Below are 15,880 nucleotides of genomic sequence, written 5' to 3'. Positions count from 1 at the left end.
GATTGGGTCATGTACCTGGAGCCTTTGCTAGACTCAAGCTCGACTGGCCTTCTTTTCCAGGCTGAGGGCTTAACTCAGGGTCTTGTGCATGCTCTACCACCGAGCTATATCCCCAAATTCTGTGTCAGCTGATTGCAATCACGAAATTTCTCTACAAGAGATGTTACAAAATATGCGAGGATGCCACACCATCTCTGACCTGTGTCCAGATTTCTGAGTCTGGATTGGAAGGTCTTTGAGAGTTGGCTTCAGAATACTCCCAACTAATCCTGACCAGTAATTCCCAGTATTCCCTGTGTTGTGACCCACCACATTCATCCTGGCTAGGGCTTTGCTCATGAGCCCCTTTCCATGTATCTTTCAGGCCAAACATTCTATATTCACAAGGCAGCTCAGGTCTCATCTGTTCTCAGTCCTCGATACCTCATACACACCCTCTCTCTCTAGTTCTGTTTGGGGAAAAAAAAAAAAAAGATGTGTTTATTTTTATTTTATGTGTGTTTTGATTGTGTGTATGCCTGTATACGTGCATACCTTGGCCCTCAGAGGCCAGAAGAGTGTGTCAGATCTCCCTGGAATTAGAATGACAAACAGTTTCGTTAGCCACTGTGTGAGTGCTGGGAATTAAACCCAGGTCTTGTGCAAGAACAGCCCGTATTCTTCACTGCTGAGCCATCTCCCCAGGCTCACTGCTGTTTTCCTAATCTCTTGTTAGAAACTCAGTTTAACACTGTGGCTTTGGAGGCTGTCCTGGAACTAACTCTTGTAGACCAGGCTGGTCTCGAACTCACAGAGATCCGCCTGCCTCTGCCTCCCGAGTGCTGGGATTAAAGGCGTGTGCAACCAACGCCTGGCTCATGTATCTTCATCTTTTACTACCCTCTTAGCTCCGTCTTCCAGAACAAATTGCTAGTCATTTGATATGGGACCCTCTTAAGCATTTTGCAGTCTTTGGAATGCCCTGTCAAACTTAAGAACCCGTGCCACAAATAGTAAAATAATTTTGACTCTTATAAAGGGTTTGGCTGAAACCGCATTGGTGACTTTGTAGATTTATCTTGCAAAAAGAAATTCTGTGTGTGGTTAAGGGTCATGATTGTCTAGTATGCACAGATATGCCTAAGAACCTCCCTGATAAGAATAAAGCTGGATTTTGGAGGCTCTAAAGGTGACCCCGAGTCACAGGGTTTTACGTAAGAGCCAATCTGCATGGGGTCCTTACCTCTTGTCACCGTTTTTTTGGTCAGCTTGGCACAAATGTATACATACCTGGGAAGAGAGAAACTCAACTGAGGACATTTTCTTAAAAGCCGATTGATGTGGGAGGGACCAGCCCGCTGTGGGCAGTCCCTGGGAAATACAGCCCAAGCTAGATAAGAGAAGTCGCTGAGGAAGCCCGGGGATGCAAGCCAATAGGTAGCATTTCCCCACAATCTCTGCCTTGGCTTTCCTTGATCTTGAACTATAACCTGTAAGCCAAATATCCCCACGTTACTTTTGGCCAGTGTTTTATTACAGAAACAGAAAGGAAAATCTGAACACCTCCCCTCTGATACTTGTGACCTCTGCTCTTCCCCCAGAGAGCTCCTGCGAGAACAAGCGGGCAGATCTGGTGTTCATCATTGACAGCTCCCGAAGCGTCAACACCCACGACTATGCCAAGGTCAAGGAGTTCATCCTGGATATCCTGCAGTTCTTGGATATCGGGCCCGACGTTACCCGAGTAGGTCTGCTCCAGTATGGCAGTACGGTCAAGAACGAGTTCTCCCTGAAGACTTTCAAGAGGAAGTCTGACGTGGAGAGGGCTGTCAAGAGAATGAGGCATCTGTCCACAGGCACCATGACAGGGCTGGCCATCCAGTATGCTCTCAACATTGCCTTCTCAGAAGTAGAGGGGGCCCGGCCCCTGCGGGAGAACGTACCACGGGTCATAATGATCGTGACCGATGGGAGACCTCAGGACTCGGTGGCAGAGGTGGCCGCAAAGGCCCGGGACACAGGCATCCTGATCTTTGCCATTGGTGTGGGTCAGGTGGACCTGAACACGCTAAAGGCCATCGGGAGTGAGCCCCACAAGGACCACGTCTTCCTGGTGGCCAACTTCAGCCAGATTGAGTCTCTGACATCGGTGTTCCAGAACAAGTTGTGCGGTAAGTCCTGTGCCCCTGTGCTTTAAGGCCTCATTCTGTGCTCGTGGTCATGGGCTAAGAGAAATGCATCATTCTTCGGTGGGTTACGCTGTTAAGTACATAATTACACAAATACAAAAATAGCCTCAATTGTTAACAGAGTAATGGAGGAAGAATTCAGGGCATGGAGTGATGGAAAAACCCCAGGGCCTAGTCTAGGCCATGGTGTTATAAAGGCTTACCTAGAAGAAAGGACCTGTGTGTGCATGTGTGTGAGGCGGTCATGAACGTGTGTGTGTGTGCGTGTGTGTGAGGGTGTGTGTGCACATGTGTTGAAGGTGGAGGACTGCTTACAGGAGTTGGCTCTCTCTACCTTATGGGTCCCGGGATTTGTAAACTCAGATCATCAGGCTTGGTGACGGGTCCCTTTAGTTGACAGCCCCCAAAGGACATTTAAACACAAAAGGCAGAATGAGCAAGGCTAGAGTGAAGGATTCTTCCCACACGTTTAGCTGACACGTTGGCATTCCCGAAATTGGAACTTGTGAGCTGTAGCAGGGATAGGAGCAGAAGGTGGAAATTGTAAGAGCTTCCCCGTGGATTGTGTGGGAGACCAAGGAATCTTTGCTGCATGATGGTGTGAGCAGCAGATGCTTGGTTAGCCGACAAGGAGACAAATTGCACTGAAGAACTTAGGGCCAACTGCAAAGCCTCGTGATGCAATGCTTAGAGGAAAGGAAACAAAATGTACTTAAAGACATTTTTAAAAACTCTTTCGACACGAAGTCTCAGTAACCCAGACTGGCTTCAAACTCTCTGTGTAGTGGAGACTGACCTTGATTTTTTTTTTCCCTCTTCTTGCTTCTACCTCCCACATGTCAGGATTACCGGTGTGTGCCAACATGATGCCTGGTTTGTGTGGGGGCTGGTGGTGAAGCCCAGAGCTTTGTACACGCTGGACAGGTACTCTCCTGACTGAGCGAGCTACATCTCCAGCCCCAGAGTGTACTTTTGATGTGTCTTAAAAAAAAAAAAAAAAAACAAAAAAACAAACAAAAAAAAACCTTGCAAGAACTAACTTCAAAAAGCAAAGACTCCATTTTCTCTTGACTCCAGAGTCAAATGATTTACTTAAGAAATCAATGCCATGAAGGAAAAATAACCTTCTCCTGAGCGATGTCAGTTGGAAACCGTTCAGAAGTGCCATTTCCCTGGCGCCACAGAGAGGCCCCATTGTTGTGGTGCACTGTGCCCTACATCAGCTGGAAAACTTTAATCAGGAGAACACGCTGCAAACATTTTAAAGGTTTATGACTTTCAGTGACTTCAGCAGGATTTATGCCCCCCTTTTCCTGGAAATATTTAAAAAAAAAAAAAGAAAGAAAGAAAAAAGAAAGAAATTGGTTCTGTAACACTCTCGACAGCTCCTTCGTGTGGAATAGACGGTTTTAGTGGAGGGGTGCTTTTACAAGCAATTCGTGTTGGTCAGCAAATGGAAAGACGATAGGATAAGACGGAGGAGCCGTGGGGCACTGATGACCCCCATGCATGCGTGTGGATGAATGTGGACTTAGCTCAGAGAACCTTTCTTGTGGGTTTTAGGCCATTCAGCAAAATTAAAAGGCAGTTTGGATGCTGTCCCCTCCCCCCATCATCTTTGTTTAATCTGGAAGCCTGAAGAAAACCCTGGGTTATCTCGTTCCTTTGTGTGGCCTGAGAAATGAACCCCCTGGGACTGCTGGCATCCACTTTGCTGAAATACAGCTGAGCCCCGGGCCCTGCAGGCTCTGCCGATCAACTATCTTGAAAGATTGAGGAGGCTCCAGAGCCTCTTTATCAACCACGTGCTAAAGACCACAGTAACTAACGTTCCTTAAGCATTTCCCCTTGTGCCTTTTCATTTGGTGCTGGTGAAAACCAGGGAGGCAGGACGGACCGCACCACCCTCCCTTCTTACAGGTTAGCAAGTTTGCTGGCTCCAAAGTCCCTGCTCTTTTGACTCCTTCACAGCCTAGGAATTAATAGATTCCTCTCAGGGTGAACCACTTACTGAGGATAGCCCCCACAGGGAAAGCGGCTCAGCCATTGGTATTCGCCTGATGAGGGTGAAATTGGGAAGGGACGTCTGTGTAGGACCAGGGCAGGACTGGCTGTGTGATGCTGCCTAAGCCCTTTGGGCTCCTTCAGCCTCCGTTACCTCATCTGCAAGGTGGGGATTTCACAGGCAGGCAGATATGGTGCCCCAGTCACTCTGCATGCACTGTTACAATCTGATGCACTCGGGAGCCACACAGACCCCATCACTTGGTGTCTGTTTTATCTGCCTGGCTGGCGTTTTGGAACCCAGGACAAGGCTGTTCCTACCCTAACAGCCCCTTCCCACTCAGGCACAACTTAAGGCATTAATAGTGTTCTGAAGGCAGAGCCTTCATCAGCAGGACTGGACAAAGGCCACACTGATTTCACCCTGTTGAGAATGGGGAGAGTGCTGATTTACATGCTCAGTAATTCTTCCTGTTGAGACCTCCTCACCCCCACCCCAATCAGCTAAACTGAGCAGAACGCTCCCCTGATCATTCACACGATTTTAAAAAAAATACTTTTCTCAAGCAAGCTGGGTGTGTGGTGGTGCAGATCTATCATCCCAGCACTTGGGTGGCTGAGGCAGGAAGATGGTGACTTCTAGGTCTGCCCGAGCAATGTAGCAAAACTCTTTTGATAAGCCAAAATAAACAACCCTGCCTCAAAATTTTAGCTGTTTATATTTTCTTTCTTTTTTTTTCCTTTTTCTTTTCTCTTCTTTCTTTCAGACAGGACAGCACTATAGAGGTCTGACTTGTAAGTCACACATCTGCCTGCCTCTGCCTTCTGAATGCTGGGATTAAAAGCGTGAGCCACTATGCCTGGCTGGGTTCATATTTTATAATTATGCATACACACACATATATACATACACACACACATATATATACATACATATACATACATACACACATATATATACATACATATACATACACACAGATATATATACACACATTATATACATACACACATATATACAAATACAGATATACATACACACATACATACACACACAAACATACACATACACATACACATATGTATTCCTGTGGTCTGGGGATGTGACTCAGTACTTTCTTGGCTCTGGGTTACATCTGCAGTAAAACCAGGCCTGGCAGTAGAACCAGCAACCCCAGCACTCAATAGACAGACGCAGGAGGATCAGGAGGTTCAGTTCAGCTTTGACTATAATCCAGTTCTGTACACCACAAAGCAAATAAATAAACACATACATTTAAAAATCTAAGCCAAGTGGTGGTGGCTCACGCCTTTAATCCCAGCACTTGGGAGGCAGAGGCAGGCGGATCTCTGGTCTATAAAGCAAGTTCCAGGACAGCCAGGACTGCTACACAGAGAGATCCTGTCTTGAAAAGCCAAAGTAAATAAATAAAAATAAAATAAATAAGAACCCAGTGCTAACACTGATTTAGACTAATGATTTATTCTTTCCTCTGAATAAAAAAAACTTGATCAGGTTTAAACCTGTTACTTTCTGAGGAATGAGGCTAACTGGCTCACATAGTTGAGCCTCAGTGAAATGTGCACGGTACCACTTCCCCTTCAACGGCACAGCACAGGCCTGTCTTAGAGATGGGGCACAAGACCCAGATGCACTCAGCACCCAGCCATAGGATGTCACAATTTTTACTCTGTCCAGTAAAAATGTTTGGGATTCTTTTGGTTGAAAGTGATGGAAATTCAGCTGGGCATTAGTGGCACATGCCTTTAATCTCAGCACTCAGGAGGCAGAGGCAGGGGGATCTCTGTGAGTTTGAGGCCAGCCTGGTCTACAGAGTGAGTGCCAGGATAGGCTCCAAAACAATATAGAGAAACCCTGTCTCGAAAAACAAAAACAAAAGCAAACCACCACAACAACAAAAGAAAGTGACGGAAATTCAACTTGAGTTGGGTCTAGTGGTTCATTTAAGTTAGGAACCAATCCTGGAGAATGATTGCATGCCATCTAGGGGACATGTTGGAGCATCCTCAGCACAGCATTATCAAAGTAAAGATTAGAAACCTCCCCCATGCTGACCAACAGGCAAATGTCTAAGTAAAATGAGAAATGACCATTGGGCCACTGGATAAAGCCAGCAGAGTTCAGCTAGGGCCGCCAGCTGATTTGATTGCAATCAAAAAGGTTAAGTTGGAGCTCGGATCCAGTCTAGGACAGAGTTGGTTTTCATTGTCCAAGGTGATTTTGCTCTGTGAAGTTACTGTGAACACTGAATTAATGAACGTGGAATTATTTCTCTTATGCAAAATACAGGCAGGATTGGTTCCAGTCTGCCTCTCTCTGGTCACCTGGCATTTTTATCGGCTGATCAATATATAATCTACTCAGAGACAACAGATTTAATGTTATAGTTGACTCACTAACCTTGAGCCCATGGCCAGGAATGACCCTAATGTATTCTTATTACAGGATATTAGATCACACTGAGAATCCCGAGACTGTGTTGTTTACTTGAAAAACCTCTTTCTAGTTGTGGTGTGGTTCAGCCCTAGCACACACCTTTAGTCCAAGAGTTTTCTGCTTGGATATTGCAAACAGGATTAAATAAAGTCAACCACAGGTCAAGAGACGGAGCAAGCAACTAGTTGACAGGAAGTGAACATAGGATTATTAAGAAAAAAAACCATAGAGAGTAGGAAGGAGTCAGGAGGATGGATAGAGAGACACACAGGAAGTAGGAGGAGAAACACTGAGTTTGAAGAGATTTGTTTTGAGACAGTAGGAGAGAGGGGAGGTTTCAGGGATGTTGGCTGAGGAGGGGGGTTAGCTGGGTGCTTTCTCTGCCCCTCTGAGCTAGCAGGCTTTTACCTCAGCATCTATCTCCTGAGTCTTCATCGGTAAAATTGAAGGATTGAGATTTTGTTAAAACACACACACACACACATACACACACACACACACACACACACACAATCTAGACTGAAACGTCTTTTAACATATCCATTTTCCTAAAAGGATGTATTGTAGCTTTTTTTGTACTCAGTTGGTCATTTCATACAGGAAAATTAGCTACAAAACCCACAAAAATGTTAAAAAGCACAGTGCTGCCTGGACTATGCAAACAGTTTCCTATGAAGCAATGCTACCTTGTTCAAGCCAGCCCAGGCTGTCCAGATCAGGGGACATACGGTTGGTACCTCTCAACAACTCACTGGATGCCCGTGAAAGTGCTGAGTTGAACTGGGGTTACAAGTATACTCCGGTGACAGTCGAATTCACAAATAGGGGATCTGGGAATAATGTGGGTCCAGTGTGTATGGCTTTGAAAATAGAGCACATTTTGGATTCTGTGAAATACAGTGCTCTTGAGTCAAAACGGATAGAATTTGTGATTAATGTTGACTGAAAACCCAAGTCAACAGATAGGTAGAGATACAGGTATAGATGATGTTCCCAAAGTGTGTCAAATTAAACATCGTGGTGATACCTTGATGGGCAGATGGCTCAGCAGTCAGGAGTACTGGCTGCTCTAACAGAGGACCTTGGTTGAGTTCCCAGAGCTCCATGGCAGTTCCCAGCCATCTGTAACACCAGTTCTAGAGGATTGGATGCCCTCTTGTGGCCTCCTCAGGCTTCAGGCCCACATGTGGTGCACAGACAGGCACGCAGGCAAAACACTCACACACACAGAATAAAAACACAACAAAAACCACCCTGATACTTTTCCTTTGCTATGAAATGGTTAATAGGTATTAAGTATTCCCTAGGCATTGAGCACTGTGCTGGCCACTTTATCAAGTTAGTTAACCCTCACAAGGCCCTTATGAGGTTGGTGCAGTGTTTATCATCATTTAATATAAAGAGATTAAAATTATCTCAGGGTCAAAAAAAGGTCACCTAATTCACCCTGTAGTAAATATGGTTGAATTCAGCCTACAACTTCCCTTATGTGATCTGTATCCTAACAGGAGCTAAGACAGTTATGAGCTTGGAACAATATGTTTCCTTCCCCCCTTCCCTCTCTACCCCTTCCCCTCCCTCTCTTTCTCTCTTTCTCTCTGTCTCTCTCTCTCTGTCTTTCTGTCTCTCTCTCTCTCTCTCAAGACATAGTCTTTCTCTATGTAGCCCTGGCTGCCCTGGAACTCACTCTGTAGACCAGGCTGGCCTCAAACTCACAGAGATCTGCCTTCCTCTGCCTCCCCAGTGCTGGGATTAAAGATGTGCGCCACCACCCGGCACGGTTTGCCTTCTTACAGCATGACCCACAGAGACGGGCTCTCAGATCACCCCACCAAAGGAAAATACTCCACAGGCGAGTCTGGTGGGTGCATTTCCTCAGCTAAGGTTCCCTCTTCCCAAGGGACTCTAGCTTATGTTAGGTAAACATGAAACTAGCCAGCACGCTTGGCCATAGCATTCCTTACTTATGTAAAGAGGTGTGCGTGTGTTAAAGAGTAGCTGTGATGGACTACTCCCTACCTACTGGGTAAACACAGACAGGGTCACTCTTGAACATCCCCTTTATTGTATAAGCTTCAGGAAGCTATTTTCTCATTTGGACATCTTTTGTTTATGAGAACACTTACATAATGTGTTCTGTTAACACCAATGCTTGTTAATTTTAAATGTGCTCGAGTTGTGCTGGATTGATTAAAGTCATAAACCAAGATGTTTAAACCACACACACACACACACACACACACACACACACACACACACACACACACCAAGAATTGCATGTGCTCCAGACAGCTTATGTAAGAATCGGTGTGCCTGAAGCTTAGGTGTTTTCAGAAATCAAATGCAGAAATATTTAATGTTGAGGCGTTTCATAGTTTTGGCATTATGAAACATTTAAATGCATTGTTATCCCCAAATTTTTTACACTTAATGTAGATTTAAAAGCACATCATTCTTAGGGCTTGTGATCTTGGGGGATTGTGGCCTCCTCAGCACATCCTTATTGAATCAGTAGATTTCCCCCCAGCTCGGCTACTGCCCACGCAAGATTCTGTGTTTCTCATGTTTCTGCCTGTCGAATGGCGTTATAAAGCTGAAGCTGAAATTTCTGGATTTGTAGGTCCAAAACCAAACAGATATCAGCCATTTCATACGGTCCAGCCTAACGTCGGACCCCTTTCATCTTGCATGATGATCCTTTTGTTTGTTTTGTTTTTTTGAGACAGGGTTTCTCTGAGTAGCCCTGGCTGTCCTAGAACTCACGCTGTAGACCAGGCTGGCCTCAAACTCAGAGATCCAGCTGCCTCTGCCTCCCATGTGCTGAGATTAAAGGCGTGCGCCACCACTCGTTGCTGACATATTTATCTTTCTTGTCAATTTAGCAGCGCCACCCCACCTGCTGACAGGGGCAGCAGTTTGTTTCTCTTTGGGTTCAGCCCTCTGCTTCACAGGCTCCTGATGCACGTTTGCTGGGTAGAAGGAAGCCAAGGGAAGGCGTCACTGCTCACGCTCTTTGTCTTCCTTTGCAGCGGTGCACATGTGCAGCGTCTTGGAACACGACTGTGCCCACTTCTGCATCAACACGCCTGGCTCATACACCTGCAGGTGCAAGCAAGGGTACATCCTCAACTCGGATCAGAAGACTTGCAGAAGTAAGGCCGCTTGGCGGATGTGTCAGTCTTGCTTGCTCTTTAGCTAGGTGCGTCTTATTCACCCACAGTTCCTCTCCCAACCTACTTGCCACCTCCTCAAGGCTGGAAACAGCTTTTGCATTTCCTGGTAGCTCCCCCCGGTCCCGCCATCACAGTGCCTAAGCCTGGTGCATGGCAGGCCACCAGGCAGTGTGTGAAAGTTTGAGGCATGTGCTGTTTCACCTCTTCCTGGTGGAAGCTACCCCAGCGTCTTTCCATCCTGGCTTTATTAGCTGGGCCCCACGGAGCTGTCGCTCTGTTTTATCTTCTTCCCAAAGCATGGACTTAGGGTGTGGTTAACCTCAGCAGAGAGTGGCTCTGCACGCTCCGTTTTAGAGGTGTGCAGGATCTGGCTGCTTCCGCGATAGACATTTTCTTGTTCTAATTTTTTAAAAGGACAAACAAATACAAAGAATTCATATAGTTTGCAGGGCGTTGGATTAAAGGTGGCGCACGCCTTTAATCCCATCACTCGGGAAGCAGAGGCAGGTGGATCTCTGTGAGTTCGAGGCCAGCCTGGTCTACAAGAGCGAGTTCCAGGACAGAATCCAAAGCTACAGAGAGAAACCCTGTCTCAAAAAAAAACAAAACAACAACAACAACAAAAGAATTCATATTGTTCTTCTTTGGCCCCGGCTCCCAACACTAGACAATATACTGATATTTAAGCCAGCAGGAGGTACCCCAGCCCTTCAAGGGCACAACCACATAACGATTGTATGCCCACTATTATTATTGTTGTTGTTGTTCTCCTTATGTTGTAAGTGTAGTCACTGCTTTAACCACAAAAGCTGGACTAGGCGCACAAGCCCTGAGAAGACTGGCTCCTCTAAGCAAACAGCTCCTCTAAGTCTGACGTGTAGTTCATGCAATGCAAAATTGTTATTATACCACATGGCACGCAAACCCAGCACTAATGGAAAGCAGTTTGCACAAATGGCTGTAATTAGCGCTGCATTTATGGAGCCAAACCGCAGTTTCCACTTTTCTTCTCACTTTCCAGTTTCAGCACTGAGTGGTTGATGGAAGGACCTCCCTGTCCCCCGATACTGGGTTCTATCTGCTTGGCTCTCCGTTCTGGGCCCCCGAAGGCGAGAGAGCTTTGTGCTCACAGACTCCTCTGTGATCCCAGAACTCAGCCAGAGTCATCTCTATCTTTTGCTGGAACCCCTCTGACACTCTCTCAGGTTCCAAAGCAAAACTCGGTCACAGCAAATGCATGAACTGACAACCAGGGGAGCTGGGTCGTCTAGAATCATTATTCACCGTTCAGCAAACGACATGAGCGTCTCTCGGTCACCCTGACCTCTTCAGGTTCGCCCAGCCATCTTGCCCACTCTCTTCCTACCCTCCACTCTTTGAGGAGAAGAAAGTGTTCTGTGTCCCATGACCCATACTCGGCTGGGATCTGGGAAGCTGCAAATGCCCATTTTCCATGGGCTGGTTTAACCATGCCAAATGAACTCTGACACCAACTGAGGTGGTTTGAAGGAAAGTGGCCCCCAAAGGGAGGGGCCCTGTTAGGAGGTGTGGCCTTGTTGGAAGAAGTGTGTCACTGTGGGGAGCAGGCTTTGAGGTCTCTTTTGCTCAAGCTTCCCTCAGTGTGACAGTCAGTTGACTTCCTGTTGCCTGTAAGATGCAGGACTCTCAGCTCCTCGTCTGCCTGCACACCGCCATGCTCCCTGTCATGATCATAATGACTGAACCCCTGAAACTGTAAGGGAGCCACCCCGATTAAATGTTTTCTTTATAAGAGTTGCTGTGGGGGCTGGAGAGATGGCTCAGAGGTTAAGAGCCGACTGCTCTCCCAGAGGTCCTGAGTTCAATTCCCAGCAACCACAGGGTGGCTCACAACCATCCGTAATGAGATCTGGTGCCGTCTTCTGGTGTGCAGATATACATGGAAGCAGAATGTTGTATACATAATAAAAATAAAATCAAAAAAGAAAAAAGAAAAAAGAAAAAAAAAGAGTTGCTGTGGTCATGGTGTCTCTTCACAGCAATAAAAACCTTAACTAAGACGCCGATAAATAAACAAACAAATAAATAAAAATAAAGCTGAAGAGCTCTCCTTTGCCTGGGCCCAGTGTAGGTCCGGATGTCCTCACCTTCAGTCTGAGGGAAGTGCCTAGCCTTAGTGAAACAAGAAGGAGCTGAAGCAGAGCTCTGCCTGGGGCGGCAGCATCCAAGAGCTTGAAGCAGGAACTACCTGGGTTTTAAACAGACAGTTGTTGAGGGAGGAGCGTCATCCCAGGTAAAGGAGGGACAGAAACTTCAGGGGTGACTCAGAAAGCAACCCCCAGAGTCCTCAGAGACCCTGACTCTGCGAGTCCAGGTTTTCTCTTTGTTATGGTTGTTTGGTTGGTTTTTTGAGACAGAGTCTCTCTGTGTAACTCTGGCTGCCCTGGAACTCTGAAGACCAGGCTGGCCTTGAACTCAGAGATTCACCTGCCTCTGCCTCCCAAGTGCTGAGATTAAAGGTGTGTGCCACCACCGCCTGGCTCTCTTCGGTTTTTCGTTTTGTTTTGTTTTTACAAAATGATTTATCTATTTTATTTTATGTGTATGGGTGTTGTACCTACATAAATGTCTGCACACCGTATGCATGCAGTGTCTGTGGAGCCCAGAAGAGGGAGTCGGATCCTCGAGACTGAAGTCACAGATGGGTTGTGAGCAACCATGTGGGTTCTGAGGACCAAACTTGGGTCCTCTGCAAGAGCATCAAGTGCTCTGAATGTTGAGCCGTTTCTTCAGCTTCTACTTCCTTCCTCCTCCTCTTAATTAAAAAGCTTAATGTTATTTGTAACTATAGGTATATCTGTGCCATAGAGGCTGAAGATATTATTTCCCCCATGAGCCGTAGCTGCAGATGGTTGTGAACCCCCTGATATGGGTGCTAGGAATTGAATTGGGATCTTCTGTAAGATCAGTACATGTTCTTAACCTCTAAATGATCTCTCCAGCTTGTTTTCTTTTCTGAAACATGGTTTCACTATGCGAGTTAAGCTAGAACTCTCCATCCTCCTGCCTGGGTACCGGTATTGCTCCACCCCACCCCCTGAGTACTGGAATTACAGGTTTGCATCACCATATCTGGATTCAGTTCTAGAACTTTAGAGAGCTTCTGCTGATATGCTGTTGCCGTCAAGATCCTAAAACCTTGGGCAGTGAGAGCCTGGGAAAAGTGGGGGAGCTGAAAGCCTGGGAAAAGTGGGGGAGCTAAGTGTATCTCAGTCTTGTCTCTGCCCAGGCCATAGTCGCCCTAAGGCTGTTACCATTCCTCCCTTCGGCGCCAGAGGTAAACGCGCCCACTTGGTCTTGTCAGAAGCAAATCTGGGTGGCTCAACTGCATTTCTGAAATGGGACTTAGAGACGAACAGAGCCACTGCAGGCCTTAGGTTTCAGTTTGGACCCGGACATTACCATCTTCTGGCTGCGAATGCCTTGACCGTAAACCTGCTTATTTAAAATCCTTGACCCTCAGTTTCCTCACTCACTGAGTGGGGCTGATGGTCATGAGTTAGAACTTACCTCTTAGATAGGCTGGTGTTAGCCTCTGTGCTTGGTCTCTGGGATAATAGATGGTGTACCAGGGCAAACCTGAGCACCAGTGACCCCTGCTTATATGCTGCCTCCCTGCGGAACTCCTTGCCCGGGGTCTGAGGTGAAATGAGACACAGCTAGGTTCCATTTTTATTATCCTACTCTGAATGTATCTGGATAATCTCCCAGTAAAAAGGGAATGTGGATTATGTCAGGACGCACCTCATGTTCTCTAAAAAGTGCTTTCCCTCACTCTTTCCTGTGCTCACCGGTGGGTCTGATTGTCTTGTCACAAGTGTTTGGTCATAGAAACATACTAGGTCACATGCAAAACACTAGACAACCAATGCTGCTCTTGTTTGGAGCTTGCTTTCAGTCTCTCTCTCTCAGTCTCTCTCTCTCTCTCTCTCTCTCTCTCTCTCTCTCTCTCTCTCCTCTCTCTCTCTCTAAGTTTTTTGAAACAGGGTTTCTCTGTGGCTTTGGAGCCTGTCCTGGAACTAGCTCTTGTAGACCAGGATGGTCTCAAACTCACAGAGGTCCTCCTGCCTCTGCCTTCCGAGTGCTGGGCTTAAAGGCGTGCGCCACCAACGCCCGGCTCTTGCTTGCATTTCTATTTAAGGAACCCTTATTGAGTATATATTGTTGGTTCGATGACATTGAACTTACAGCTAATCACACCATTAGCTGTGCCTGATGAGGCTTATCTAGGTAGCACACTCATTTTTGCCCCACACTGCACACTGTAGCCTTCTTGCACTTAGGAACGCTAGACAATACTACTCTGGAGAACCGTTTCAAACAGCAAAGTCACCAAGGAAATGCACAAAAATGTGGTACTAGATAGACCGAAAGCAACTTGTCTGTTTACAAGATAAGAATGGAAATGAGAAGGCAAACAGAGCAGAAATTGCCTCAGCTGGGGGCAAATGCATTGGGGGAGTTGGTGTTTTCCCTACCCCACAATGTATCTATGGATGGTAGAAAATGACAAGAGTATTGATTTGGAGATATAAGTCAATTTTTAGCAAGTAAGCAAAGTCACAAATATGTAATGTGTGAATAAGGTGCATTTGATTAAAACTTTAGAAAAAGTAAACAGAACTGTAGGTTTGAAGCCATCTGATTTCAAGACTATTTACAAAGCAAAACATAACCAAAACAATATAATATAATCATGACTGCAGTCTACTTTTTAAAAATTTTGCCATGCAACAAAACCTTTGTTTTAAAGATAACATAGTCTTGATGCAAATATATACATTTAGGCAATTGGAACAGAATTTACAGTACATAAATAACTCTTGATGCCATGTGAAATGATTTTTGAGAAGGACATGAAAGCAATCCAATGAGGAAAGTATATGTTTTTTAAAAGTTACGGCAAAACTGGATATATATATATATATATAAATATATATATATATATATATATATATATACATGCTTATATAATATCTTGCCATTAACACATACCATGTAGACAAGCAATTCAAAGTGGATTTCAAGACAAACATTAGAATAAATACTGTTAAATATCCAGGTAAAAATACAAGAAAACCGGGGCTGGAGAGATGGCTCAGAGGTTAAGAGCACTGGCTGCTCTTCCAGAGGTCCTGAGTTCAATTCCCAGCAACCACATGGTGGCTCGCAACCATCTGTTATGAGATCTGGTGCCCTCTTCTGGTGTGCAGATATACATGGAAGCAGAATGTTGTATACACAATAAATAAAATCTTAAAAAAAAAGAAAACCTTGATGATCCCCAGTTTAGAAAGAATTTAAGACATTAAAAGAAAAAAAAAAACAATGAACTATCAAAATTAGAACATCCAATCTTTGAGTTAGGCTGCTACTAAAAAGAAAAGGCCAACTAGACTTGGAGAAAATATTTTCCAAATGTGTCCAACAAATGATTCCGGAATACATAAAGAAGACAAAACAACCCAATAAAAATAGACAAAAGATCCCGAGTAGACACTAAACCAAAGAAGGCATAGAGCTGGGGGTGTAATTCAGTGGTGGGATGTTTGTATGGTGTGTGTAAGACCCCGGGCTCAACTCCAACACAGAACATATAAAGAAGGCATGGATGATGAAAAAGCCCATGAAAGAATGTTCATTGCTAGACAGTAGGAAAATGCCAACTCAAACCGCAGTGAGGTACCACTACATACTCCCTAGGCTAGATACATTTTTCAAAGATCTGAGTTTTGTATTTATTTGTGTGTGTGCATGCCCTCAGAGACCAGAAAAGGGTATTGGAGCCCCTAAAACTGGAGTTATGGACAGTTGCAAGCCACCCAGCATGGGTACTGGGAACTGAGCTCAGGTCCTCTGGAAGGACAACAAGCACTCTTAACTGCTGAGCCCCAGAATTTTAAGAGTGACTGACACAGTCAAAACCTGGAACTCTCATACACTGTGTCTTTAGTTACTTTCCTATCACTGTGATGAAAACACCACAACCAAGGCAACTTATAGAAGAGCTTACTGGGGGATTACAGCTTCAGAGGATA

The 15,880-nt window shown here is 45.5% G+C and overlaps 1 protein-coding gene across 3 annotated transcripts in view; it reads left to right on the top strand.

The window, feature by feature from the left end:
* Matn2 (matrilin 2) overlaps window positions 1–15,880 on the top strand; it is a 111,465-nt gene that overhangs the window by 35,160 nt on the left and 60,425 nt on the right. For all 3 annotated transcript variants that reach the window (XM_035449639.1, XM_035449638.1, XM_035449637.1), the window contains exons 2-3: window positions 1,581–2,150; window positions 9,660–9,782. In XM_035449639.1, coding sequence (XP_035305530.1) covers window positions 1,581–2,150; window positions 9,660–9,782 — 693 coding nt within the window. The remainder of the gene's footprint in view (window positions 1–1,580; window positions 2,151–9,659; window positions 9,783–15,880) is intronic.

The sequence above is a fragment of the Cricetulus griseus genome, chromosome 10, assembly GCF_003668045.3.
Source record: "Cricetulus griseus strain 17A/GY chromosome 10, alternate assembly CriGri-PICRH-1.0, whole genome shotgun sequence".
Taxonomy (NCBI): domain Eukaryota; kingdom Metazoa; phylum Chordata; class Mammalia; order Rodentia; family Cricetidae; genus Cricetulus; species Cricetulus griseus.
Note: the sequence above shows the minus strand (reverse complement) of the source record. Positions and strands in the feature narration are given on the sequence as shown.